This window comes from Homalodisca vitripennis, chromosome 3 (genome assembly GCF_021130785.1).
Source record: "Homalodisca vitripennis isolate AUS2020 chromosome 3, UT_GWSS_2.1, whole genome shotgun sequence".
NCBI lineage: Eukaryota > Metazoa > Arthropoda > Insecta > Hemiptera > Cicadellidae > Homalodisca > Homalodisca vitripennis.
In genome coordinates this window covers 20452095-20477524 of record NC_060209.1, presented here as the reverse complement: position 1 = coordinate 20477524, position 25430 = coordinate 20452095, and the positions used below count along the sequence as shown (strand labels likewise).

General features: G+C 33.6%; 2 protein-coding genes across 2 annotated transcripts; both read right to left on the bottom strand.

Moving 5' to 3' along the window:
• Positions 1-246: 246 nt before the first annotated feature.
• Positions 247-6433, bottom strand: LOC124356667 (KRR1 small subunit processome component homolog). Its single transcript, XM_046807799.1, has 2 exons — positions 5730-6433; positions 247-733 (listed from the first exon to the last, which is right to left on the bottom strand). Exons 1-2 carry the CDS (start codon positions 6270-6272, stop codon positions 263-265), a joined length of 1014 nt encoding a protein of 337 aa, XP_046663755.1. The 5' UTR covers positions 6273-6433; the 3' UTR covers positions 247-262.
• Positions 6434-12000: 5567 nt separating this feature from the next.
• Positions 12001-22745, bottom strand: LOC124356665 (39S ribosomal protein L48, mitochondrial). The gene is made up of 4 exons (XM_046807798.1): positions 22567-22745; positions 16128-16375; positions 14637-14739; positions 12001-12241 (listed from the first exon to the last, which is right to left on the bottom strand). Exons 1-4 carry the CDS (start codon positions 22582-22584, stop codon positions 12056-12058), a joined length of 555 nt encoding a protein of 184 aa, XP_046663754.1. The 5' UTR covers positions 22585-22745; the 3' UTR covers positions 12001-12055.
• Positions 22746-25430: the final 2685 nt, after the last annotated feature.

Below are 25430 nucleotides of genomic sequence, written 5' to 3'. Positions count from 1 at the left end.
CCACCAGATTTTAACCACCCAGTATTAGTGAAATGCTTGCTAGTCACCAACTAAAAATTGTGTTTCTAAGCAGCATATTTACTAACAGCATTTGTAATTTAGTATATTTAAACCAATAGAGCCCAACAGCAATTTTACTCCATAACAAATGTGTATCAATCTCCACCAGATTGCCCCAGGAGTTATTAATAACAAAATTAGACTATGAAATATATTGGTAACATGATTTACTAGAAAACACAAAACTTTTTAACATTTATTTTTATTTCTTTTTTAACTTTTTAACACTCTTTTTTAGTTCTTCAATATTTACATCAGAAGACTTATTTACTGTAGCAGATGGACGCTTCAGCGAAGATTCATCAGGAGGTTCAAAAGCTTTATTTCTCTTTTCTTGGCGAGCCTTATTTGCTTCTTGTTGTTTCTTTTCTTTCATTTCATTCTTTCTCTTCTTCCGCTGTTCATCCTTAAGGAAGTACTGTCCAGACTCCAACATTATATCCACTTTGCTCAAAGGCTGAGGAGGTGGGAATGGTGTGTATGGTTTCTTTATTTTCTTGTTCTTCGGTTGCTTTCTCTTGCTGATATTCTTATTCACGAATTTTGGTAGGAACCTTTCCCAATTCTCATTGCACAGTTTAGGATCTTTGGCCAGTTCCCTCTGTATCATTAGCCGTTTAATGTTGTAGATTGGGTGGATATTGTTCATAGTGTCCGTTACAATCTGTCGTACCTGAAAAAGGAGAAGAAATATTTAAAAAATTGTGTTTTCCTGATAGCAAAGTTATACTTTAGAATTATAGTATTTGAAATTATATTGTAATACAAGCAAGTTTTAGATATTTATTTAAAAAATGTTTACAACATTCTTGTCATGCTTTTCAATGTCATATCCTATAGTGTCAGGAAATTTTAGAGGTTTATTTATGCAAGGTTTATTAATGTACTGAAAATTCAAATAAGAAGCAAAATATGTAGTGTTACACAGTTTTTGTTCAAAATGAAATATTTTTCGATTAAATAATGGATGTTTAAGTCAAGATTCGTGACGAGGTTCAAAAGCTTTATTTCTCTTTTCTTTGCGAGCCTTATTTGCTTGTTGTTTCTTTTCTTTCATTTCATTCTTTCTATTAAATATCTATTATTTAGAGGCTATGTTAATGAAATGAATTTACTGTGAAAAAATAGACATATAAGATAGACATCTTGAGCCATATTATATCTAGTTGTATAAAAATAAACTATACACATATATGGAACTGTACTAAAGCTACTAAACAAGGATCAGGTATGGGCATTATGATGAAAAATGAATGTACAAACGAATTTGATAACATAGGCGGACTGTGTTAATTGTGTTTGGTCGAGACGTTTGGATTATAAAAATGTTTGGAATGCTAAGGAAATATTAACAATAAATCAGAACTATGCTAAAATTAATTTTAGCATGCCCAGTGACTGCAGTCTTCCACTTTCGTTAGTTTGTGCTCCTGAAGAGTAATACTACTTGGGTTCATTCTCTATGGGACTTCATCCCGTTTGTCTACAAATCAGGGATCATTAATATCTTTGAGTGGCAGTTCATTGGTGCAATTGTAATTAACGAGTTTTTTTAATGTATTAGGGGTTTCACACCTGAAGAACAGAGTATGATGAAAACTTACTTTCACAAAAAACGTTATTTACAAACTGATAAACATATAGAGACATTGAAAAATGTGACAGTTAGAATTGTTGAACTTTAGATATCAACGTAGATTTTTTTGAGTTTAAAAATTAAAAAAAAATATGTCATATGCAAAGTCCTTTTAAATACAAAAATTGTTTCCGAGCCATCTTCCTTAAATTCCGAACTAATTGCATCTTGGCCTGAACCTGGGATATAAAAAATTAACAACATACTTTCAATCTTTGATAAAAAGAATATAAAAGATTTAGCGTGGAAAACTAAAAATTAGTATGAAATATGCTGCAAAGTCTGTTCTCAAAGAAGATTTTGATACATTCTTGTATGATATCAATAAACAAAAAAAGGTAAGGCTGAATAATTTTTATTGATATTTTAAGGAAAAGAAATGTTCCAATCTGTGGAATTTCAGTAAAGCATTGATCTTTTCTGATGGAAATGTCACGATCATACTTCTTTAAGTCTTATGGTAACAAATTAGGCACATTAGAAGGAAACAACTGTAATCACATGTTGCAGGTTACAATTCTGATGTAAACTAGCTTATTTAGGACCAAACTCAAATCTTCATTCATGCCATCTACTGAGAAGTTTTCTTGTTGGATTCAGATTTGTTACGATTCATGAACGATATATATACATTTTTATTATTTATCGTACATTTATATGTATATATAAAGCAAAATGGTTTTAGACACGGTACTACATAAAATAAAGAACAAAATGTTACATTTTCTTTAAAAGAATTGAATACTCTATACATAGCACATAGATATATGCACTAATTTAGTGCCAATAAGTGTTGTGGAAAAATTATTTCGTATACATTTTATGGCAAAAACTAATATGTATGTAATTGAAAAACACACAAAGAGTTAGTATCAGAAGACTGATATTTTGATGTGATTGAAAGTTACCAGGCGATTTGATAAGTGCTAGGTTATGCAATTGTTAAGTTACTTTTGCTCATTTATTAAATCAATTAAAGTGGTTTGTTTCCATTATTTATAATAATTGTGGAAAGTTTTGATTAAGTTTGTTTACAGTGTTTTTAAATTTGCTTTAATCCATACCAATACCTCTTATAAGATAGGCCTAGTACCCAGGATACTATGGTTACATTAGGTAAGTTTAAAATATCTATCTGCTGGGTGCAGTAAGTGACTATCAAGACAAACGAATCACCTTTTGATTACAAATGTTCAAACTATTGAATATAAATATGTTTGACCTCTAGATATTCATTATTTAATAATTGCCAGTTGTTTTATTTTACAGAATAACAATCATGTCCTAGATCGTACAACTTATCTGTCTGATCATGTTGGGCAATTTAGGCCGTGATCTGAGTTCGGGAAAGTACCAATTGGAAATGTTCCAAGCCATCAGTGATGGCTTCGGTGGCACTTCCCCGCACTTCTGGCAAAAAAAGAAAAGCATCCCTCGAGGTAGTATCCAAATTCAAGCTCAGATCACGTGAGCGCTTAAAGGTTATCCTCAACTTTGGTACTACTAGTAACATATTTATGGTAACCTAAGCTAAACCTAGCCTACTTATTTTGTATAATATAATTCCATGGTGTATTATTTCCATTCCTAACTTCATTGCCTACACGAAATCACCTCGGCTGTTATTTATTACCGAGTAACCTAAAACCAGAGTCGTTTTGAGAGCACCAAATCATTCAGTTCAGATATTACTGAATTAACAGTATCCCTGTACTAGGTTACCACAGAATAACCTGTAACTGAAACTAATACTGCTTCATCTACAATGGCCGCAAGTACAATAGCTATGTAGGCTACATGTTTTGCTGGGCAGAGTACGATAAGCGGACCCGGTTTTTATATCGCTTGTTACAACCATTGATAGTTATCAACATATCTAAAATACTAAATTAAAGTCACATGTTTCAAATTAATAGTTAATAGGAACCATAACCATTAATGGAACAATAAAATTAAAACAGACTGGTGATAGGAATTATTACATTTAAATTTAATAAAAAACTTAAGAACAAAACAAATATCTTAAAACAAAAAAAAGAGACAGGTAGGGTACGATAAGTGGACCCGGTTTTTTATATTGAAGAATATAGTCATCGATACTTAATATTCGCATCTCAAATCCTAGACTATCAATCGATATAAAAGTACCTAGGTATATAGTCCTCAATAACAATCATATGTTTCAAGTAAAATATGAATTTACAGTGATCAAACAAATTATTATAACCAAAATTAGGAAAACTGAAGACGACCATATTTACTCAGACTCTCACAGTTACAGTTGTTTCTTTCCCACAAATTTCACATAATGGGTTTTTCGGTACGAGTCCAACATGTTGAAGGCACAAAAAAGCAACATCGTGTAGTTTTCTAAAATTGACTGCCATTTTTAATAATCAGAATTACTTATGTAAAATTTAAATATTATCCTACGTGTATTATTTTAGAGTGTTTACAGCTGTTGATATAGATTATTAAGTTAATAGTTCAAAATAATTAATCAGTATCGATTGATTATATCGATGGTTATAATTAAGTAATATCGTATGTCAATTTCGATTTAAAAAAGACGGGCCCACTTATCGTACCCTACCCAAAGACACAATAAATCGTATTTTATTAGTTTTCTAAAGTAACTATCTTTTGTTATATTTTTTTATTTTTAAAAGAAGTCACTGATAGAACAAAGGTGTAGGGTACAATAAGCGGACCCGGTTTTATAAATCGAAATTGGCAAACGATATTACTTAATCATAACCATCAATACTGGTACTGATTAATTATTTTGAACTATTATGCGTTGAACATGTTTATGCTTCAAAATAGTAAAAAGTAAGGGTAAATCTTAAGCTCAGCGACTACCGCTCCAATCGCCGTGATTTTTTGCATACTAACACAGGTTAACGTAATTTCACCGAAAAAAATAATCCCGATTATCACCGTAGCCGTTTACTCCCCCCCCCCCAAAAAAATGTCGGGAAAAATAAAATTTAAAAAAACCTGACTGACATTGCATTTATTCGTTTTTTGGTCTTATTAGTTCGTAGGGCAGTAGTCCAGGTACTACTTCTAGTATAAACTCGTCTTATCTTATCAGTGATAAACGCGCGCCGGTTACCTTTTGCTTCTAATGAAACCTACGTTAGTTCTGTCTGAGTTTTGTGTGTGTAAGCAGTCATGGCGTGATCTGGGCTTGGACTTTGCAAGCTCGAGTTAATTTTTTTTCTAAAAGAGCAAGCAGCGCAAAGCGCTGCGCAGCGGGCAAGCATCGCGTGATCTGAGTTTTGAATACGCAAGCTAGGGTCTTTTTAGCGTGTGACAAGAACCATCGCACGCCATGTCAATAACTTCACTAATTATTCCTTGTCCATGTGGGTTTGTTTGTTTACGTCTGGCGGTCAATCGAAGCCGTCCTATAGGTCACGTGACCCGCCCGGCCAATCGGAAACTTTCCTGTTTGTCACGTGACTACTGTCAACTCATCAAAACGACCATGGTCGGCCATTGTTTTTAGTTTGATAGTCGAAAATCTCGTTATTTATGTGTTTTGTATTGCCAACATTTTACTGCCGAAAAACTGGTTTTTTATACGTTAGCGATAATCGGGACTATTGTTTTCGGTGAAATTACGTTAACCTGCGTTAGTATGCAAAAAATTACGACGATTGGAGCGGTAGTCGCTGAGCTTAATATTTACCAAAGTAAGTAAATGTTAACTGTTTCGTTTGTTACATTTTATAAATACACATAGGCCTAGCAATTCTTTATCCATGATAAAATTAATACTTTTTATACTATAATTTGAAATACGTATAACGTAATTTGGTTTAAGTAGGCTAGTTCTTTCAAGGATTCGAAAATCATGAATATTGATCATTCAAGTGTTGGAAACTTATTATACTAAAGCCTTGTATATAATTGCTATACTTAGCGGTTATCTAATAATTCTGGCTTTTTATTGCACCAAGTTTGTTATCCAAAAGCAGTCACACCCTATACTGATAGTTCACAATCTTTTATGAATAATACTTACATGAACAAGTCCTTTGTAAGGACCTAGAGCTGCAACAGTCTGCCCTTGTACTAGAATGTAGCAATTTGTCAATAACTCAATAGATTTTAATGTACATCCAGCTGGTCCAATGATCCGTTGTCGCCTTTTCACGAACTTCTCCTTATTTCTCACCATACCTCCAATTTTGATTATGTCTGCACCAATATCGTCCTGAAGAACCTTTTGGGCTTGTTCAAAAGGAACGCTTCTTGCCAAGAGTTTAATCATATCTCTTGCTTTTAAAATAATGTAGGGATCCCATGTTTTTCTTGTAGTTCTCACCGTCATGCTACCTTCTACTAAATCAAGTTCTGCTTTAACATGATGAGACTCAAGAGAATTTTTTACCAAATCCCAGCACTGTCTAAGATATTGTTCTCGATACTTAGGAAATATAACAGAAAACGAACTTTCTTCAAGGAGACCATGAGGATTGTGTTCAGGTTTAAATTCTGGTATTTTCAAAGTCCATGCGTTTTCTACTACTTCGGTAGTTTTTATTTCACTGTCATTCTCTGCCATTGCTAATAATAAAAACTTTTTTACACTGCAAACTCCTCACACTAAAACAACAACATTAACATTAGACTTATAAACAAAACAACATGGGATACACAAAACGACGACTTCCACCTACTACAAAACAGACAACATTCACTGAACTGAAGGAAGAGAAGAAGAGTAAAACATCAGAAACAGACACATGCAAACATGTGCTCACGAATGTCTTTGGAGTGTTTTTTTTTTTTTTTTTTTTTTTTTTTTTTTTTTTTTTTTTTTTTTTTAGACTTTGGATTTTCTATGCAGCTGCGCACACTTTAGATTTTAGAACTACATTGAATTGTTTAATTGTAGTTATTTCTACATCGTGGTTGCCGATTCTGAGTTACCAGATTTGAATTAGTTGGTTATTAACTAACATTTATGTTTCCTTGTTCACAATGTTGTTAGTGAAAAAAGATATTTAGGAAATTTTAAAGAAGGATTTAACTGCAGGAATGTAATGTAAGGGCTATACATGATAAATCAGCTGAAGTAATTTCGATGCATATTAGAATTAGTTGGTTATTAACTAACATTTATGTTTCCTTGTTCACAATGTTGTTAGTGAAAAAAGATATTTAGGAAATTTTAAAGAAGGATTTAACTGCAGGAATTTAGCGTAAGGGCTGTACAAGATAAATAAGCTGAAGCAATTTCGATGGAAAAATGGTTACGGGGCAGATCCAGGCAGTTCTGACAAACCCCAAGCATCTTCGAGTTGGTATTGGAAATCGGAACGGCTCAGATCTGCTCACTTACTGTAAATACTTAGTAGAATGTTTGCTTTCAAGGGAAACGTTTTAGTCTATTTAGTGATGACGCGATGGTGTGTTATTTAAGCCCAATTATATATAACGAATGAATAAGAATTTGCATAAATGGCAATAGCCTTATTTAATTTCAATAAACATTAAATCACAAAAATTGCTTTTTCTCCAGTTTAGTGCTAAGAGGAAGGTGAACTGGAGCTAATTAACACTCACATTGCATCGACCCTTCCCATAATAGCTACGTTATGTGCAATTCATTATTTTGTTTTTAAGTTTAGCTGTTGTCTCATCGCCCAAATGTGGAATTTCTATGTAAGCCTTCTATCTAAGCGCATGGCTAAGTACATTTCTTCAGTTGCTTGGGCTAAATTAACTTGTTCAAAGAAACTGGATGACAAGAATTTTTATTTAATGTAGGCATTATGTGAACTGATTTATTTTCGTTAATTTAGATTCTTCATGTCTTAAGCCGATTTGTAATTGTATCTAAACTTTATTGCAAGCAATGTAGTGCTTGAACACAATCTTTATGCACCGACAAAACTGCAGTATCATTTGCGAAAGTTGCAATCTGAGTTCATTTTCTGGGAGGTCAGCGATATGTAGTAAGGTTAAAAACTGATCTGAAAACACTTCCGTGTGGAACTCTGGATTCTATTGAATGTAACTAAGAATATCTTCCTATTTCATTTGGTCAGATCGGTTTGAAAAATGTGGTTTTAGTATCATAAAATATAATGGGGCAAAAATGTATTATTTTTTTACAATAGACCAGTATGCCACACTTTATCAAATGCTTGACTGACATCTAAAAGAGTAAGCGAACTATAACTTTTATTTGCTACGCATTCCCGTGTCATTTTAACTACTCTGTAGTCTTGTTGTTTTATGTTACGTTACAGTCTAAAACCAAACTAATGACTATGAACTACATAATATTCACCGATTAATGATTTTAGTTTTCTCAGAGAATCTTTTCTTTTCTTTTTTGCTTCTCTTTTAAGCCTCAGCTTTAGCTATGACGTCTTCGATGTTCACTGGTTTATTTTCAAAGTACACACACTGTTTTCTTGTCTATAGATGATTGGTCCTCCCGGATTTGAACCCGCGATCTCTCAATTAGAGAGCAGAGACTATGACTATTAGTCTACAGAGGAGGACCAAAAGAAGCTTTTCAAATAGTTTTGAAATAATAATCAAATAAAGTCACCTGGGCGAAAGGATTCCTTGGTTTTAACGGATAGCTGGGCTATTTTAAATTGAACGGGTATGTGTCCCAGTTTCAGTATGGTGTTAAATAAAAATGTGAAGAATATAATCTGGTGAAGCAAGTTTTCTAAATGTTACAAGAACATTTCAATGAAAAAAAGGAAGCCCAGAGATCGGCTAGACAAGTTTTTACAGAGTGTACAGTGTGTGATGTATGTAATACTTTTGAAAGAAATTTTCTTCTTCATCTACAAAGTAAAATTTTGAAGGATAAAGCTAAAGGCAGTTGATTCAGTTTTATATAAACAAATTGTGTTCCTCTCTATTTGACTGGTTTTTTGTTTTATTTAGTCCATAGAAATAAGATTTTAACATCTAAAATTTATAGGTTTCTTAACCTAAAAAATTAAAATTATAAAAAATTGATACTCACGATAATTTTAACAATTTTACTTCAAAATGAGTGTAGGCAACATTTATATTAAAACAACATTTACAGGTAGAAATATTTTTTTGAAGGAAAAAAGGTGTGGCCCCACGGGACGGACCTGAAAATCTCCTTGGCAGGCCTTGGGCGCTGAGTAATGAGTATCACATATAATACTCATGGCAGTCAACCTGTTAGAAAGAAAAGATAGCTAATTTGGTTAATCTTTTGTCTTATATTCTTAATGAGTCTAGTCCTAATTTCGATTAGCAAGAGATTTTACTTTAATTCATATTCAGTATCCAAAGTTATTGATACTAAGAACATAAAGAGCAAAAATAAAATTTTGTTCAAAACGGACTTCAGTCTTTAATAAAAAAATACATGATTTTATTTGCATAAAGAGGTAATGGGTGCCGCAAAAAGACCTAATAGTTTTAAAATAAAAGTAAACTGTTAATGTGAATTGACTGCAACTGTTTGACCACCCTCTTCAGAGAACACAGCTCCTCTTACTCGTTCAATATTTTCCGATGTCCGGACTGATCTTGGACGGCCTGTCGACTACTGTTTTAACGTTGAACCAGTAGGTTTTAAGTTATTCGCCCAGAGCACAATGGTGTTGCGAGTAGGGGTTCAGCTTCTTAGACACATGTCAAAGCGTCTACAGAACTGCTACTAAACAGCAACGCAGAACTCGCCAATTTTATAAAACGCCTCACCAACAAACGCACATGCTCAGTCGACCACTGATCTATGACTAACACAAATGTACATGTGTTGGCTCTAGAACGCACCTATTCCCACCATCTACTCACCAGACAGTACGGTGGCGAAATCCAACAGATAATTTTGCTGCCCTCTGTATATGTAATTTTAAAAGTGCCTAATGAAGTGCAAATTTTTTTATAATGTTAGGCAGTGCCTGACGTTTTCTGTTGTAATCACCTCCTGCTATACATTTATTCCGCAATGCTGTGAAAAACTGTTCAAATTGTTGTTTGGTTATAACATAGTTGGAGGAATTTAGCTGTGCTCGTAGGGTCCAAATACTACCCTGTCAACAAATAAACGCTATCTGTGTTAGCGTTTGCGTGCTAGCCGCTTATATGAAGGCGTAACAATCTCTTTAACGACTTTAAACTCACGATTTCGATTTGCAGATTAGTAGTGACAAATACGTTATTTTTAAAAACACGTTAACCCACACTGTAACAACTGAAAAATAAGGATAAATCCTATTATTTGGTATTATTATCACATTATTATTTAATTCCACCATAATCAGCACTGTCACACAACACTGATTGTAGCGATTGTGATGAGTTATTTGGGTCAATACATTGCTGAAAGGAGGGTTTTACCCATGGGTCACAGGAAATGTTTTCGGGACGCAGCGCATTGTAGTAAACCCGCCACCCCTCCCGCCAATCACCACACACTCAAGGTCACCCGCGCAGCTAAAGTCCTCGAACTGTATCGGGGCGGAGGGGGGGAGAGAGACAAAAAATTTCTGAAAATATAATAGAGCCTAACCAATCTTCAAGAACAATGCTTGAAGGTGATTCTCTAAAGCTGGGTATAGTTCACAATGTTTTAATGTGTCTGTAATTAAGATGGAACTACTCCCATGGGGTGTTTTCAGGATGATTAGTATATTTTCCCTTCAACTTGATGCATACATCGTTTAGTTATCTTTTAAATAACGGCCACTCAAAATCATGGCATATTTTTTCGGAGACCCTATGTAACCAACCAAACAATTTCAATCCTTACATGATTTTTGAGCAATTATTGAGTCAACTTCAATGTCATTCATATTTTTAGTATGATGACCAGTCAGTACTTGGAAAGTAAAAAAACAAAGTGTCGGAAAGCAACCAAAGCCCGCAGTGAACAGGAGAATTTGTGATTAGTACTTTTCCACGATCAGATCATGTTGAATAATTGGGTATGAGAAAGTACTGATTATACATGCCCTTGATGTGAGCCTGATAGAAACAGAAAAACAGTCCTAAGAGAGTGAACTTGGGTACGCCATATGAGGTTTTCCCCTGAAGTAAAACAAGGGAATGCACATTATAGTGAACAAAATGGAGATAAAACTATGGAATCATACGAATCTCATATATTAGCATACTAGTTATCACCTACTAAGTCTTTAAGAGGTCCCATAAATCCCATTAAAAAAATATCCAGTTTTTACTAAATTGGTATAAAAAAGTATGTGTATATCGTATAAAGACAGTACGTGTTCTCTGAAAAACAACAAATTGACAGTCAACGATGTTATTCGTAAAACATTGAGACTTCATGCTTATAAGATTCAGTTAAGACATCCGATTAAACCTGTCGATACCCTAAGCGTACGACTGTCAGTTTTATGCTCAATGAGATTGATGACAATTCCAATTTTATTAAATGAGTGCTGTTCTCAGACGAAGCCACATTTCACACAAGTGAACATGTGGTGTCGATTACTGTAAGGTATGACTACAAAATTTTTCTAAAACATACCTTGAGATAGTGCCTAAATTAAAGCTTAGTCGTCGTAGCACTCCAATCAGAAGGTGCATTGCATCCATTAATTAAATGAGGCAAGGATAAATATACACTTTCATCTATATATAATACGTATTATAGACTCCCCATCTAGCACAGGATCTGACAGATTCGCACTGCAGTGACACTGCATGGACTCTTATTGCTCTCCAACGTCAACAATGACTTTCCGACACTAACTTTTCATGTTTCTTACTTTTAAGGACTCCCTTGTCGGCATACTAAAATATAAAAGAAATTGAAGTTAACCGAATAATTGCTCAGCAGTACCATCCTTACAAATAAACTTAACTATTATACAGGTAGTTAAGATTGTATATGGTGCTCTCATTTACAAGATTTCATCAATAGTAGTAATTTTACAATCTGGATAATTACTAAAATGCTGAATGTATAGTGATTATTCTTAACTGACAGTAGTGATAGTTAATGTGTTGACTTTGCTTAGTTGTAAATATTAAACCTGTTATGAGTAGTCTAATTCAATATAATTGTAACAAATTGTTAATAAAATCCCAATGATAATGGTCGCCATGCTTACTATAAGAACAGCATACTAAAGAATTAAATACTGTAAAAGAAAATACATTTATTTGTTAATTACACTACAAAATTCTTGAAGCTTTCCTACTCAGAACTTCCCTAGTTGTTTTTTATCTACAAATGTACGTCTAGTTATAATTCCAGATGTATCAAAGTCAGAGAAGCTTTAGGAGATGGAGTTAATGAGCAAGAAAGGTTGCAACAATAAACACAAATCTTCTTTAATACTAGTTGTACACTAACATGTTGTTCTATTTCTTTTTTTGTGACAATGTTTCCAATTGTGTTTTAAGCTCTTTTAGCTCGTAGTCTGGCACGTATCTTATCTCCTCATGCTCTTGTTGATGTTCATGTACACTGAGGCTAATTCCTTGAGGCAATGCTGCTTGAACCAGCTCAACAAACATCGTCATCTTAGTCGATGGAACGTCCACTACCTATGAACAAAAACATTTACAATTTTCAATTTGTTTAATTATTTTGTAATAACATGTTCGAATGTCCAATCAGACTTGGCAAAAATAGAGTGTTGAGTTTAGCTTCAATTCACCATCTGTAAATTGCAACGTCTGAAATCTGACACAGTCACAGACATGTCTCCTGGAGTCTGGCTGAAGAGATCTAAAAAAAGCAATGACGAAGACATCTTTTTGAGTTCAGAGGCACTTTAACCATTGAACAGCTGACTGGTTTTCCCGGCAGCTTCCAAGTGTGATCTAGATGAAGAGGTGTTCATTGTCTCATCTGTGTCAATTGTACACAATATGGATATATTGATGTAGAGTTAACTTTTTTTCATTCTAATCTAGATCTATAACAAAAACAAGTGGTTTATTATTTAGAGTGTTGTCCATTTCTATTAGGAATGGTCATCAATCTACACCTGCAAAGATAATAGGAATTTCAATGTTATAATCCACATTTCATTGAGAGATTACAGAGAAGTTTCTATTTAAAAATGTTTCAACTAGTCTAAACAGATGTGAGCGACTTGGTAAGTTTATAATAATCAAGCAATATTGTAGGTGGAAGTAAGATCTTAGAAGATACTGAACTACAAAATACACTGTTGTAAAGGAAAAAGATAATTCTGTAACTTCTGTTCAAATTCAATGGGACTATATACCGTAATAAGATCTATTGCTTATTAGTTTGAGTTTTCTTAAAAATTTTGAACCAAAGTTTAGATCTTGATTCTGTATTTCACAGGCTTGTTTTCCATATACATGTGAAATACACATTGCTCCCGAAATGATTGCAACATTTCGTCAATTGTAACGAATTCACTTTCTACAAAATTTTCTTGGCAGTTAGCTATAAACTGCTAAAACCAATCTCTAATAGCAGTCAGTATGTCTGGTTTTTCTCTGTCTCATTGTATCATCACATCATCAAAACACACCACCCTAAAACTTAAACATTTTGATGCACATCATACATTGAAAACATTCAATTACTGTTCCATCTTGAGTCCAGACTTCTTTTTCCAGAATTCAATGAGAATTTCCCACGACACCAGACATATATACAATACCGATGGTAGGTTTTACTTCTTGAACACTTATTGGCTTACATCTCTTTCTCTAATAAAATTATCTTTGTTCTTGTCAATCCAAATGTTTGTGTTTTCTACTATTGAATTTATAATTTAATTCATAAATAATTGAATATGTGTTTCCATATTTTGTGCAGATCTACTTACATAACACCCATCTACATTTTCAAAATATTTGTTGGGTGTACGTAAGCACTTGTTTCTGAGGTTCTACATTCTACAACATATCATGTCCTTTACTGGTGTACGCAAGTTTTCTGTTAATATTTGGTAATATGTTATCATTCATACGTTTTTCCAAGAGCAATGCTTGTAAGTCATTGAAATCATCGTCATTTATTACGAAATTTCCAGTTGATGGATTTGATTCTTCATCATGTTAGTGTTCAATTTCTTCATCAATATCAGCATCACTGAGTTCTTCTGCATACTCACATCCTCTTTATTGCTATTTACAAGATACTTCTCAATTACAAATGTACTGGTTAACCTGACATAGTCATATTCCTCCTCTTTTTACACACTATCTAGCAACCAGGATATCCTAGAACATTTAGTTGAGTCCATTTCCATAATACAGTACATGTTTAATTAGAAAAATGTTTTTAATAGTTACTCACTCTTAAAATAGAACACAATAACAAAATAAATCATAAACACAAACTAGAACACAAGTTGAAACACAGTATATTCTAAGTACTCAAACAGGCGCTCATGGATATTCACTCCAGTAATTCATAACATGGGGTGGACACGGAGTAAACTCTTGTCCTTTACGAATTCTGGAACATCACTGGTGCTAGTGACGCAACAAGAAAGGGATTTGTCCAATCGCTCCTAGGAAGAAGGCTTGTGAAGTGACAGGAATAACATGGTCGCAACCGGCAGCATACTAGTGTTTGACAACTAAAATATATCAACCCAGAGCAAAACTCTGTAATGTGCCTGGCGCCGGGTTAAGGGAGAGTCAAACATTATTTTTACTTTTTCTGATTTTAATCTTCTTTTTTATATAAAGAACTGTCTTATTTGTACCATAAGTTTACAAGTGAAACGATATTTAACTAAATCACCTGCAGGGCTTGTCATGATTCAGCACGTTTTTAGCAAACTCAACCATATTCAAACTTACGTATAAACTATTGCCAACTTGACTGTTATCATGAGTTAATTAGTGAAGAGTACTAATTAGGTCTCCAATACTTGGATTAATATTATCCTTGAACACAAACTATAATCAAACAAATACTCATACCTTGATAAATTAAGTTACTAACCTGAACATTACGCTCGTAAAGTGACAATGTATATTCACAGTCTATGTTGCTACTATTTGGTTTGAACTTCTTAATTTTTGAAATTGTAGCAGGAGTAGCCCATCTGAAAAGAATTGAATAATATTATTTTATAGTTGTTGATTTTCATTGCTATTATAAAAACATGTTAAGCAATTAGGCATTAACATTGCTATACCTCAACTGGTTTAATTTAGACTATTTAAATTAGTTCCAGAAACTTAACCGTGAGATGAGCTATAGCATCCTGAATATGTTTAACTTTAAAACAACTTATATTTTTACATCATAGATTTTTAGAGCCTCAGTCTTCCTGTAGTAGAATTTCATGATGTTTTATTGAGATTGGCTTTGCCCCCACCAAGTACGGGGAGGACTAGATAATAGGCCTGGAGTATTATTTGCTTACCTAAAAGGGAGCTTAGAACCTTCTCTTCTTGGGGTCTTTATCTGTGGCCTCTCTCATCTCTTTTATATAACCCAACTATCAAATTCCCCACCTCTTTATCACATCCCCATCCACTTTTTCTTACTTCCTTCTTTGAGGGACACCCATGTTGGTCTCCAAATGGGTGAGAGGGACCTGGGCCAGAGTAGTAGCTGGTGTCTAAGGAGAATGCCGTCTACGGACCGCCAGATTCAACACGTCTCTTTGCTGCGGGTCTATTCCAGATGAACTGCGGTTTGGGAAGTAGCGCATCCCAAAGTAGGGGAAACACCTGGGTGTCTTTGATCATGCAGGAGACTGTGTAGGTGGTTGATAGCTTACTGATCCCTCAGGATCTTCATGTCGTCTGTGGAGACGAAGAGGGGAATGGACGATCGGATCCACATGTCTTCCAATGGAGTGTGGGGGAGCGGGAAGCGGATGCTGTCGCCGGGTGGTCCCTAGTTACTGGCTGTTGCCTCAGCTGTGGTTCGAGAACACAATCCTGCACCTGATATCAGGGGCAAATACCCCTATTTCTAAAGGATGATAAAAATGACCATACTGGGGCTGAGGGGTTTTCTGTTTTCCAGATGACAGTTGAGGAGCTAAATATGCTTCAAAAAGGAAAGTGGAGAAGGCAATCAGCCGGTCTCAAAAATGGTGAGGTCCCCACCATACGGTTTTGTGACAACTGATGCAACTTAGTGCCTTTCTTTACATCCTGTTTTACTAACTCTTATATCAGTGATCTTCAAAGATTTTACTAGAACTACAACAATTAATGACCATTGAGACATTTCCTGCAACTACATTGAGACTGTCTGCCAGTGTATTTTATTACTGAGGCATTTGTGTTTCGTTTCTTTATATTATTGTAAAATTATTAATTTCATTACTATGACGAAATTAACACCAACCCTGTAAATATGTCTAAGAACATGTTTCACTAATGATTAACTTGGTTACGTAATTAATTATTAAATATGGATAAACAGACATCAATTATTGTAATATAGCTATTAAAACACACTTAAAAAACTTACCCTTCTTCCACTTCGATTTCCATTGTTTTGGCAATTCGATGAACAAAACTCTGATAGCTTTCCAAAAGAGCAAAATCATAGCCTTTCATTTGTATATTAACAGGTCCGTATTCAGGAATTTCAGGTTTAAGACTTTTTAAATACGGTGGGTCAAACTGGCTCAGGTAGCAGTAACTTCTTTTAAACACAGCAGATGTTTCAGGCAGTGTTACAAATTTGTTGCAGTTCAGACACAGATTTGTTATTTTCTGGAAAACAATGATCAAACATTAGTAGTATAATAAATTAAATTCTACATGTGTGTGTGTTTAGTGTGGTTATTTCCACTTTTACAACTTCCTTGTTTGAGTATATTATAAAACTATCTGGTAACCACAGAATTTTCAAAATCCAAGTCCTTATACTACTTAGTAAAATTCCTTATGATTTAGTTTATAAAAATTACATTTTAATATTGTATGAGAAACCCAAACCCATAAAATTTTGAAATTAAATAACACATTTGTAGAAAATACTTAGAACATTACAATATGTACAATATGGATACAAGAAACAAAAAAATGGTTAAAGAATTAAAGATAAAAGAATGAAAATCATAAATTATCTTATGATAACTCCAAAAGTATAAATATTTTATTTCCAGAATATATCACATGTGTTGGTATAAATAAGCATATGTCAAATAAAAATATATTATCTGTGATTTTTCATTATTTGGGTATCATACAGTTTAATTATCATTCAAAATCTATATTATTCATGGTTTCTTAGTATATTTAGAGAAAAGAAATAAAGAACTTTGACCTAAAAAAAAATTATGCAGTTGCATTCTTTAATTCAAGTTATTGAATTAAAGTATGCAGATTTTGAATTACTCCTTTTTGAAATTATATTTGTATTGAAATTATACATTTTTATTGTTATAAATCTTCTGGATAGCAATATAAAATAATAAAATTGTTATCCTAACAGATTTTTTCTTTCATCTTCAATATTATGGAATATTATCTATATAATAATAATAATACTCTTTATTGCACCAACAATAGTTACAATTGCATTGCATGCGTCATAAAGTGGAATTTAAGTTGAAACTTAAATTGAAACCACAGCTTTAAAATAAAACCATCATAAATTGAATAGGTATTTTGCATAAACACAGTATGTCATAAAGCACACAGCATAAAGATGTCATTCGGTCTTTTTTTATCTATTAAAACAGGTTGTGTAAATAGTTTTGAATAACTTCATTAATTTCTAATATTTTCATCCCAGCGGCCCATTATGAACTCAACAACAGAGTAAAATGCACTTCTTTGACACCAGGAAGTGTTTTAGTCGTGCTTTTAATTGATTGGAATAGTTTAATTTATTAATACCCTCAGCGAGCCTGTTGATTAGCCTGACACCAACTTGGGATGGTAAGCGTCCATAAGACATCGTTCTGTGCTGATTCAAAGCAGAATAGTTGTTTGGTCTAGTCCCGTACTGGTGGACATCCCTGCCCCGTTGCAACTCATATTTGAGTCGACAGTACAGGATAACCTCTAAAATAAAGAGACTTGGTAAAGTCAGTAATCCAAGACTCCAAGGTGTCTTTGCACGACTCTCTGGGGTTCAACTTTAACAACATTCTAACGGCTTTCTTTTGAGATCTATATAACTCTTTGAAACATGTTTTTATAACAACGGCCCACACAATCTCAAGCCGTAGACAGATATGGATGTATAAGACCAAAGTAAGCCAGTTTTAAAACATCCAAAGAACAACAATTTGCAAGGTTGTGCAGGACATAATTTCCCGAGGCAACCTTAGAGCGAAAGCTCTCAACGTGGGTGTATCCATGTCAGCCCTCGATCAAGGTACATTCCAAGGAACTTGGTGGATTCAGCTTCATTAAAGAACGTCGTCCACCATCACCGCGGGCCGGAGCTCTTGGTCGTCATGCTGCCGAAGATAGAAGTTCATGACGTTTGATTTTAAAATGTTTGTTTTCAAATTGATTCTGGAAAAATACTCGATACAAGAATTCAGTTCGATGAACGACTTAATTTCAAGATCGTGTTTTGATTTTGATCTGATGCAGAGAGTCGTGTGTCGTCAGCATATTGAATCACTTTTCCACATTGGATTGATGAGTTAAACCTGTTGACGTATATCAGAAAAAGGAGTGGCCATAGTATTGATCCCTGGGGGACACCATAAGGCATAATATTAATATCAATATTGTTTTGATTTTAATATTTCACTATAATCGAAAAGCAAGAGATTTTTGTGATCTTTAATACATTGTGTTGATTTTTTGATATTTATAGTTTTAAGTAATTTATATGAATCGATAAATTCGTTCCTTAAAGTTTAAAAAAACTATCTAATGCATAAAAGTTAAAGGTATGATAACAATCCCGAAGCTTCATAATAAACCAATAAATAATATCTGATTGTTGTTGTTTTTTTTTTTAAAATTGGTTTAAAATATTTTTCAAATGTAATTTATATATACTGTATTTACTTGTACAAAAAAATCAACTTCACAAATATATGTCCTAAGTGTATGTATTTCACAAAAAACCTTTTCAAACCCTGCAGACTGGATGTTTAGATTAATCTGATTTCCATGAAACTTGGTAAATATATTTGTATGGTTAGTGCAAGTGATTAACAGCAGATAAATAACTTGTAATTTATAAAATTTATTTAATATTCTGTGTGTAACTATGATTTAATATTTAAACTAAAATCGACTCTCTCTCTTATGAAAAATAAGAATCTTTTTGATATGAAGTAAATTGAATAGAGTGTATATCAAAACAAATTAATTTATTGATATAAATAAGATATAAATTCAAACTAAAGTAAAATAAGCATTGTTTAACTCAGTGAAATACATAGAAAATTATTTCTGAGAATGGGGGGGGGGGGTGACTGACAAACTGGCTGGTTTAGGATGTACCCTCCAAAAATAGGTTCTCGGGAATCTTCTCCCAGGAAATTGTTCAACTTTGGGACCTCATACATGTGTTCTAGCTTAAAACAAACTGCTGGATGCAATGTTAATGTTTTTCTTTCAAGATTTCAAGTGGAGTTAAGGCCCCCCCCTTATATAAGGCCCTGGTTCAGCTACAACACTAGATAAACTAAATGTGACAGTTCTAACTAAAATATCTTCTTAATATCTATATAATATAACTTTATAAAGTTTTTATGTACAAGTGGGTCACATACATATAGATACTGAGTGTAGTAATGTATATATATATAGTCTTAAAATTTCTGAAATTTCATATGAGGTGTAGGAATGAAATGTACTTAAATGTTCTTCAACTATATATTTAGTAATGTATATATATATATATATATATATATTATATATATAGACTACTCTAGTCTAGATTTTACCCTCCCGAGATTTACTTTATAACTCTTTATTGTTCTAAAATATTTTAATACAACAGTACGTACACTAGATTTTACTGTTGTATGCAGGTAAAATTCCATAAAATACTATTTGTTTTTTAATTTTCAGAGCAGTATATATCACACATCCGAAGAAAAGGATGTAAATATTGTTTAAACTGCTATTCTTGTAAAAATGCTTTAAACATGATTACTTATGTACTTCACAAGTAATATATATATGAGCTCAATGGCGGTGTGTGTTTATATTTTGGGCATGTTGATCCTTAGAAATCAATACTAACCATACTTTTAATTAAAATCAATAAACGTTGCATGAATAATATTAAAGCACATTATTTTATTAACTATAATACTAGCCTACTAAGCCTCCCAGCGATTTGAGTCCACTAGGACTTTTTATAAGTGCAATCGACACAAGCCACGTCAATAAACATTCACTGCTTAAATTTACTTTACTGGTCAAATTGCACTATAAACTATACCATTCAAAAGCTTGATTTCAGAGTATTTATGCCTGTTTAGTGGTCAGAATCAGCCATCATCTTGGCACATCATGTATGATTGTTTATTGACACTCAGATACAAACATCTGTATTACACTATTTGGTGCTTGTTTCCTTTTAGGTATGTGTTTATTCAGTTATTATACAATGTCAATAAATTTAAAATGAGTGATCCATGTAAATTTAGTGACATAAGGGAGACTCTTTAATAAAGTGATGTCAGTGATTTTCTTGAACTGAGGTAAAAGGAGTTCCTAGAACATCAAGGGCAGGACAAAATTATGAATTTACTAATAGAAACATTATACATTTCTGTGTGCATGACTGCATTTGCTACAATTTGGCTAAATTTTCAATTTGTGATATATGTATTTTAATATACAGATACTTTAATAAATTTGGCAATTATGAGGTTAAAGGCTGACCTGGCAAATCACGAATTTAACGTTAGCAACGTATTCTGCTCATCCTCCTGAACAAAAAATATATATGTTTTAGGGAGATAAATGACAAATAACATGGTTTTAGGGGGTATATTCATAAATAGTTAAGTTTTTAATGTTTTAATGTTCTGTTTGTGTGCTGTGTCTAGATATCTGTAAATATTATCTGCGGCCGGGACTAATTCATAAAAGTAGTAAAAAAGTTTTAAATGTTGTAATTTTAAAATCGGCCTGGGCAGGCTTCTTTTTTGAAAAAACGCACTTAGACATAGAGACATATTTTGGTTTGGTCACCAAGTTGTTGCATTTGAAGCCACTGAGACAACGCTATGTTTCGTTGGAGTTTGGCATTTCTGCACATTCTGTGGAACACACTAATGGTAAGTGGGTACTTTGGGATTATACCGACCACACCAGTATGAAGAACACAAAAATATAAATTTATAGAAACAAACATGATAGAACTAAAAAACAACTCTTTAATTACAAAATTACAAACTTACAACGATTATCAATTGTTAATGGGGTCAGATTCCGATATATGCCCCCAACGCTTAAACTTTTTTCAATGAACTTAGAACGTTATAAAACGATGTAGTTGAGTAACAGAACTACCATTCCATCAATCAACAAGCATTTCCAGGTATTGTGATAGGTATTGTTGTCGCTGTTATCTTTCTCGAGAGTCCTGATTACGGCAGGCCGCATGGCATCACATGATTATTTAAGTTTTTTGCACGGTACATAATTGCCTTTCCATTACAATTCAATTTATATTTCTGATCAGCCCCTCTAGAATTTGATATTTTACTGATAGGTACTATCTCGAGCCGGATGTTTTTCTTCCGTCGACATCAACGCGGGCTTCGGCAGCTGGATGGCCGGAGGCACTCGCATTTTGGGTGGAGGAGTGTGATCAAGAATAAAAAACAAGTGTTGAGTTTTTTTTCAATAAAGAGTTTAGTTTTTGTTTGGTAATGTTTGTTTTTGTTGAATTTTTGTGTTTGGAGAAATGTATGGGTAAAACACGGAAGTACAACAAAGCGACCACAGCTGAACGGGCAGCGAGACTCTGCAATAACGTTATCTACTAGACCGCTCGACTTTGACCTCTATCTGAGGATGGGGAGGGGTTTGCAATAAGACAATTCCTGTTTTATATTGACGAAATATTGTTCTACGCTCATCTAGTAATCAGTAGAAGCAAAATGTCATAACGATTCATGTCTGGGTGTGGTCGGTATAATCCCAAAGTACTGGTAAGTGTTCTATATTAATGTCCATTTATATATTTATATTAGGGTTTTCATGATTTATTAAGTTTTATAAACTTTACATAATTGCCTTTGCACTACTGTACATTTCAATTTATATTTCTGGTCAGCCCTCTAGAATTTGATATTTTACTGATATACTAGGTACTATCTCGAGGGATGTTTTTCTTTCGTTGACATCAGTGTGGGGCAGCACCGATCCAAAGATGGTGCCGCATCCGATGACGTCATCATGAGGTTGAATCACGATCACAAAAGGTCACATGATGCCCGACACAGATGTACAACATGGAAATATTGCTCCGCACGTGAATAATTGTTCCATATTTTATGTCTAAAACTTCGTTATTTCTCATTTCCACCCTGTCAAACTTTATATTGTTTTGTTTTGTAGGACGATTCCAATAAGTTAATAATGCAAAACTCGTATTATGCCGTTCTAGCCGTTACTTTCACAATTACCTAAAATTTTTGTAGCAGCTGGTACAAAACATATTTATATATAATATATATTTTTGTATAGCCGGTAAAATTACCAAAATTTAATTTTTTGTTTCACACTTACACAGCCTGATTCTATTTTTTTTTTTTTTTTTATTGTATTCAACACTTAAGTTAAATGTATAAGAAATATGATTAACATTTGTTTATAAATTTTACAAATAAGCCTGCAAATTCCACAAAAAACAGATGTGCATTCAACAAAATATAATAGAAAGCTCTAAGGGTTGTGCAAAGTAAACATAACCTAAACAAAAGCTTATTTCGTTAAAATTATTAAAAACCGTACAAACTTACTGTAATATTTCTGATCATTTTGGAGTAAACAATCTACTTGCGACAAAGTTTCAGATAAACATCGACACTAACATACACTATTTCATAAAGATAAAATAAACAATGGTAAATTAATTAACCATTTTATTAAATTTTTGTGTTGAATCTGAATTCTCAATGAGTCGTATCCGAATGCCATATGATGAACAATGATACAAATCCAAAGAACACGAAAATGTTTTCAATTGGAGATTATATGACGTTATGCGATATGCATCAAAGACTAGAGAAAAATCAGAAAGGTAACTCCATAGCAGTCGAATCGTTAAAGCTTTCAAAACCTTTTCAAAATATGTGACCAACCTAGGTACCGAACCACATCTTCAACTAAGTGAAAAATGAAGTTTGGGTATGCATGGAAACATCAGTAAATTCTGAATGTTTTGTTAAAAAAGTTATTGTAATACTTCAAATTTTGATTGAGTTATGAATGTTAAAATGTTATTAAATAAAAAAGTGCATTTACGGGGAAAAAACATTAAAGGAAAATACTCTCTTTATTCTTTTCTAAAGGAGTAATAAACTCCACAAGGTTGTAACAGCATATATTATACACCATTCTTCTTAGGATTTAATTTTTTATTAAAAAATTTGAAATAGTTTCAATTTTTTATTTAAGATATGCATGTGGATACAAAAAAATAAAGGAAAGAAAACACTTTATTGAATAATATACTGATGAAGGCTAGCTTACAGTATGTTGTCAATTGCGAGTTAAGCTAACTGAGGAGAATGTGAAATGGAGCTTAACTCAACAATGATATTGATTCAACCCTTTCCACCATAGCTACGATATGAGTAAAAAAACTCGGTTGTTCCACCGTGCTTAGAGATCGTGTCTAAAACATCGTAGTACGCTCAATTGAAATGAAAAAATGTCTTTATTAGAGGCGAAGTTAGGACTATAAAGTCCTCTCTACCACTTAACCTCGTAAAAAATTAAACTAACATACATATACATGTATAACTAAAAATAAATCTATTTATTTACCTTATACGTTAAAAGAATCTTAGTTTTAAAAAAAATCTACAATTAATGTAACTTTATAAATATTTATAAAACTATAATAAGACATACACGCATTCATTCAACTTGCATTCAGTTGCCCTAAGTACCACATTCCAAAGCCGCCAACCGCTATACCCCCTGAGCCCCCAGCATCCAGGCCCTGACCTCCGCCCCAAAGCAAGCGCGCTTATCAATGGCTCTGATGTTTATAGGTAAGGCATTCCACAATCGGCAGGCAGAAACTTAAACGACTTACTAAAGGTAGTTATTCAATGAATTGGTATAGATAATAAGGATGTACCCCTCCTTGTACTTCGTTCACTTATTTCAGACATAAATTGAAAGTTGTTTGAAAGATAACTGGGACAATTTGTATTTAAAATAGCGTGCAACAGAATGAGTGAGTGATAGTCTCGAAGATCTTGTAATTTTAATATAGATAATTGTTTGAAGAAGGGCGTTACGTGATCATCACGTCTGAGATTGAAAATGAACCTAATGCAAAAGTTCTGAGCACGCTGGAGTCTATCTGAAAGCTCCACAGTCATGTCATTAATGACTATGTCACAGTAGTTGAAGTGAGGCAGTACAAGAGTCTTTATCAGCATTATTTTAACTTGCTGTGGTAGATATGAAGCCAGCCGCTTGAGGCTGTGAACACCGGCAAAGACCCTATTACATATCAAAGAAGCCTGTTCAGTCCATCTTAAGTGTTTGTCAATAATAAGTCCTAGATTTTTTACTTTCTCAGAGTATTCTAGCTCTTGGTAATTTAGTTTTAATTTGGGAGCTGTGCACCTAATGAGATAACGAGAATACCTCTTCGTCTAGATTACATTAATTTTTGTAGCCTAGGTGTCTCTGATATTGAAACGACGTATTTACGTCGAAATGAATAGTTCATTTTAAGTTTATCAGTCACCGACCTTGTTGAGTTGGATCTCTTCGAACATCACTCCAGATTCCAGGAGTAAAGTCTGTGACAGCGTTAGATTTCAGGTGCTGCACTAAGGGGAAAGTGAACTGGAGCTAAACATAACATTGACATTGATTCAATCCTTCCAGTAATAGCTACGCCACAGTGTGATGTTCACAATAATACATGCTTTAAAGGATACAAAATAAGGTACTTTGGGATTATACCGACCACACCAGTATGAAGAACACAAAAATAGAAATTTATAGAAACAAACATGATAGAACGAAAAAACAACTCTTCAATTACAAAATTACAAACTTACAAGCATTTCCAGGTATTGTGATCGGTATTGTTGTCGCTGTTATCTTATCTTTCTCGAGAATCCTGATTACGGCAGGCCGCGCGGCATCACGTGATTTGCACGGTACATAATTACCTTTCCATTACAATTCAATTTATATTTCTGATTAGCCCCTCTAGAATTTGATATTTTACTGATAGGTACTATCTCGAGGGATGTTTTTCTTTCGTCGACATCAGCGCGGGCTTCGGCAGCACCGAAGGTGCTGCCGAAGCCCGCGCTGATGGCCGGAGGCACTCGCATTTTGGGTGGCGGAATGTGATCAAGAATAAAAACAAGTTTTGAGTGTTTTTTAAATAAAGAGTTTAGTTTGGTAAATGTTTGTTTTTGTTGAATTTTTGTGTTTGGAGAAATGTAGAGGTAAAACACGGAAGTACAACAAAGCGATGCACCAGCTGAACGGGCGGCGAGACTCTGCAATCACGTTATCTACTAGACGCTCGACTTTGACCTCTGTCTGAGGATGGGGAGGGGTTTGCGATAAGACAATTCCTGTTTTATATTGACGAAATATTGTTCTACGCTAATCTAGTAAT